Genomic DNA, 5,014 nt, shown 5'->3' on the forward strand with positions numbered 1-5,014 from the left:
AAATAAAACTGAGTTCAAAAAAAAAAAAAAAAAAAAAAAAAAAAATTATTATGTGTAATTTAGCCATCCCATACAGCACGGGTCAAACAATGATCAACTTGTTTGGTTCCATTTACAGCCTACCGGGTTATTATAAGCCCATTATGGGCCAATTTATAATCCAGCGGGTTTAGGCCCATGCGTTACCCGCTGAGTCAAACAATGGTCGACCTACTCTTACCCATTACTCAACTTATAAAGTCTTATAACTTATAAAGTCTGTATATAACTCTGATTGTTATATAATATGGAATGAATAAAAAAAAATAGTAACAAATCTTGAAACAAAGGCAAACCAACATTTAGTCCATGGACTACTCTCATGTACGTAAGTAGTCGAGTGAATGTTGTCCATGGACAACACTCGTTGCTCGTACTTAATGAGGAAACATTGTGACCATAATATTATTATAAATTTATAAAGAGATTTATAATACGGATACGAACAATAATACGGATATGATACCAGTTACTTAGGTTGGTTTACTCTGCAAGTGTTCAAAAGTAAGACAGTTAATTGAAGCACACGTGAACAAAGCCGATAACAGATTTTATTGAATAGATAATACAAAGTAACGTCATAAAAATATGAAGGTCTTATAGGACATATTGAAACTAGAACTTTCTTTTTAAATGGTTTTAAATTAGAAGTAAATATTCATTCAGAGGTCAATATTTTTGATTTGTTTACAATAATTGTTTTTGTTTTTATTTTTATTTTGTTTATTTTGATGCACATGGTATGGTTAATAAAGTTTTATGCTGACATCATTTTTTATGGTCTTGTGCTAATAACCAAATAATAGTAAATTATGCTTTGAATTTAATCATAAGGGCTTTTCTGTGGCTCAGTGATAACTACTTTGGTCTTGTAATTGATATCAAGCAGTAGTAACATCTGTTTTCACTTGAAAATATTGTGACAAGAAAGGGTTTAAGGTTTAAGTCCGAAAATTTGAAAATTGCGATGATATACTTTAGAATCGCTATCCCCAAACCTGAGATTACCTTATTAGCATCGTATACTCGCCCAGATATATTTCGAAGTTATTGAATTTTCAAAATCGGTTCAGTATCTATTGGACGAAAGTATGAACAAAAATGCGTGCTTTTCTTTAAAAACAAATTTTAAGAAGCGTCTCGGCCAAAACTGTTCAGGTTGTTTTTAAATTTTTTAAATCGGTGCAACCGCTTTTGAGAAAGCCGCAAATAAAGATTAAATTTTGGCTCAAAACGATTTATTACGAAGAAACACAAGACGTTTTATTTACTGTTTCTTAACCATAAAATAAAACCGCTTAAATGTGAAGTTGCAAATTTTATCAAGATTTCTCTTTGAACAATTTCATGTTTTTAATTAAATTGTATCAACCATCCATTTTACTTTTAGATAAGAAATCCATCTCCACTTTGAATTTTAAATCAAATTTCAATATCGATTGTGCGTTATTATGTGAATGTTCTATTGCAGCTCTACTCACAAGTCAGTCACATTAATAGATAAAAGTATAAATAAGTATGCAAGTACACTTATATTGTAACAATATAAATAAGAACATGCCGCACATGGCACGGTATCATTTCAATAATTAATGCAACCATGAAAACTGGGACGGGAACTAAATTGTTCCAGATAAAGCACTATATGCTAAGGTCATTCACTCAATGGAAATTTTACATCAAATGATCTATTACCAAACACGAGACACGTTTTTTCACGTCTTACAATTAGACAAGTTTAACAATACTTTGGAAAATAAATGATACACAAAATCTAAGTAAATAAAGAAGCGTTTCAATCAAAATAAATATTCGAAACACATCAAAATCCTTCCCAAAATTTTTATGTTGCAGACACTTTGCGATGTTTTTCGCTTCGGATCGCCATTATCGATAATTATTATTTCCAATATTAATATTGATTTTTTCTAAATTTTTAACAGTTTTTCTAAGTATTAAAAACTTGAAATAAAAATATATTGATTTCATACATTTATTTATTATTGAATCTGTTTTAATATTAAATTATCAGCATAGCATTTTCAATTTGTGGACCCCAAAATTTCTTTTCGCTGCAAGTTGTAATAAACCCTTGCGATTACAGATCACTTTAAGAATTACTGATCTGTATCATTACTAATAAATTATGAGTTTTATAATAATTTAATAAGCGCTTTCGTTTTAAAGAAATAAAATTTGTATTATTTTGATAGTTTTTCAACAATTAAATAGTGCCGTCAAATAAGTATTTATGATAATTAAAATTAAAACAATTTAAAAAGAAAATGTTTTTGAAAGGTCAAACCATTTTCCAAATTGACTGCACAACTTCACAAACAACCGAAACGATCAAGCAAATGCATATAAACAATCAAATCAACTTGAAAATGGTAAATTTTGAAAAACTCGATTAACAATTGAATCAAATTGCAATTAACAATTAAAATGAATAGATCTTCTATTTTTATTATTATAGTTATCAAAATTCACTACTTTGCATTTTTTTTGCAATTTGCATATTCTTCAAATAAAACAGAATATTGAATTAAATCAAAATACAATCAGCAATATTTTATTATTAAAATTATTTTTGTAATACAAATTATTAGTAATTAATTGTAATATCATCTATTTATAGAAATCATGTTCACTCTCATCTTTCTTTATGTTATTTTTGTAACCTTTCTCAAAATCTTTAGCCAGGACAATATACCTAAGAGAAAGTAAAGAGAAATATGCAATATAATATAACATATTGTTTTACATTGAAATCCATTGAAATTGATTTTATTGAATATATACCTATTTTCTCGGACAGCATGCATACCAGCTTCTTGGCAAATAGCATTGATATCAGCGCCCGAAATACGATCAGGTCTTGCTACATAATCTTCTAAATCAACTTCCTCTGAGAGATTCATTTTAGCTGTGATTGTTGAGAAAACTAAACGCTTTTGTCTTCTATCAGGTAGTGGAAACTCTATCTTTCGGTCCAATCTATTTAAAAAAATGTAAATATTAAATAAATAGAATTGAATTCGTTTTTCTATATGCATTAACTATGTAATTTTTGTTTGGTAATATAATGTGAAGTAGTTGCTAAAACTTTAAATTTACAATGACATAACCATCTCTGTGAATCGAGTTTGCACCAAACATATTTCCACATTTTTGTATCTGAGGTTTTATTTATTTAATTTAAAATTCTATTTACCTTCCCGGTCTCAATAAAGCAGGATCCAATGTATCAGCTCTGTTTGTAGCCATTATCACTTTAACGTTAGTAGTCTGATCAAAACCATCCATCTGATTCAGCAACTCCAAAAGAATACGTTGAACTTCTCTATCAGCACCAGTTTGCGCATCAAAACGTTTTGTGGCAATAGCATCAATTTCATCAATAAAAATTATAGCAGGACTGTTCTCTTTAGCTAGACGAAATACATCTCTCACCATGCGAGGACCTTCACCAAGGTACTTCTGCACGAATTCAGATCCTGAAACAAAATAAATTGCTTAATGCCACATAGGTAAACTTAAAAGAAATCAGATCAGTCCCACTTTTTTTTTTAAATAACATTGATAATAATATGAAATTTCTTTATTAAATGTGTTTTAAATATTTCATAATTCATAATAACTACCTCAAAATTAAAACCGGCAGTCAAACATAACTATACATAATGATAAATGAATGAATATGATTTTATGTTTTTAAATAAACAGATGAAAAAACTGACAGCAAGGTCATATTGTTTTGATTATTCGAAACATTATCTCTAGTTATATAAAAAATACACTCATATGTAGTTAAAATTAAATGCGGAGTTATTCAAAATAATCAAATTATGCAATCTATAAGAAATATGGGAATATTTTGATAGTATGAACATTATGGTTGGCCTACATTGCTGTTAATAATGCACATATAGTGCAAAAAATATTGAAATTATATTAGTGGCAAATTGAAATACTGCCACCAATAAATAATCAATATTTTCATTTCATTTTTATAAAAATAAAAACATTAACACACAAATGAGTAGTAGTTGACAGCTTACCAACTACTCTGATAAAGGCTGCGGTAGTGTGATGTGCAACAGCCTTAGCTAACATAGTTTTTCCGCAACCAGGTGGTCCATACATCAAAACTCCTCTTGGGGGTTCTATACCAATCTGTTTGTACAATTCGAAATGTGTTAATGGCAGTTCTACAGCTTCACGAATTTCTTGTTTCTGCATATCCATTCCACCAATATCACTATATTGTACATCTGGTTTCTCATCAGCTTGTAACATAGAAATTGAACTGTCTGCTTCTGGTGGCAGCACATCGACTAATGCATTACTGTGTTTGTGTAAAGCTACACTTGCAGATGGTTTAAGAAGTTCTCTATCAATCGTAGACAAAATGCGTACATAGTAATTGGATCCTGTTGTACTGCCGACAATGCCTGTGTTTTGATCTACTGCTTCTAAGAATTGGCCTATGACTAAAGGAACAGATTGTATACGCTTAACTTCTTCTTGGGCATGGAGATATTCTTTTTTGAGGTTTCTTTGTTCATCTTTTATGTACTCTTCTTGAACTTCGAGAAATTCAAGCATACGTTGGAGTTTCTAAAGTTTTATAAGTATGTTAACATAAGAATCATTTTAGCATATTTTAAAATAAGTGCTTACTTTATATTTGGTATATAAATCTTCTGTGTCTAAATCTTCCAAAGATTGCGTTGTTTCCTTAACAATTTTTGAGTCAGTAACCTCATCCTAAAAGAAGTCCAGGTTATATATTAAAATGAAACAAAAACTAAGTTATTTTCTGCGTTTGCTTATTATTCATATTATTAAAATCACCTTATCGGGTAATGAAATACCGATTTCTTCCATTTTACTTAAATATGATCAACTTTGATTAAATGACTTGTAGATTTTTAAAGATTTGTCTTGATGACAATCGCTTCAGCTAGCTTCA

The 5,014-nt window shown here is 29.4% G+C and overlaps 1 protein-coding gene across 1 annotated transcript; it reads right to left on the reverse strand.

Annotated features, from left to right (window-relative positions):
* Nucleotides 1–2,667: 2,667 nt before the first annotated feature.
* LOC113384933 (26S proteasome regulatory subunit 6B) lies at nucleotides 2,668–4,929 on the reverse strand. Its single transcript, XM_026622711.1, has 6 exons — nucleotides 4,897–4,929; nucleotides 4,723–4,809; nucleotides 4,101–4,659; nucleotides 3,254–3,536; nucleotides 2,842–3,036; nucleotides 2,668–2,752 (listed from the first exon to the last, which is right to left on the reverse strand). Exons 1-6 carry the CDS (start codon nucleotides 4,927–4,929, stop codon nucleotides 2,668–2,670), a joined length of 1,242 nt encoding a protein of 413 aa, XP_026478496.1.
* Nucleotides 4,930–5,014: the final 85 nt, after the last annotated feature.

This window comes from Ctenocephalides felis, unplaced genomic scaffold (assembly GCF_003426905.1).
Source record: "Ctenocephalides felis isolate EL2017-DRISC unplaced genomic scaffold, ASM342690v1 CF-g0.4_SCAFFOLD_03571, whole genome shotgun sequence".
NCBI lineage: Eukaryota > Metazoa > Arthropoda > Insecta > Siphonaptera > Pulicidae > Ctenocephalides > Ctenocephalides felis.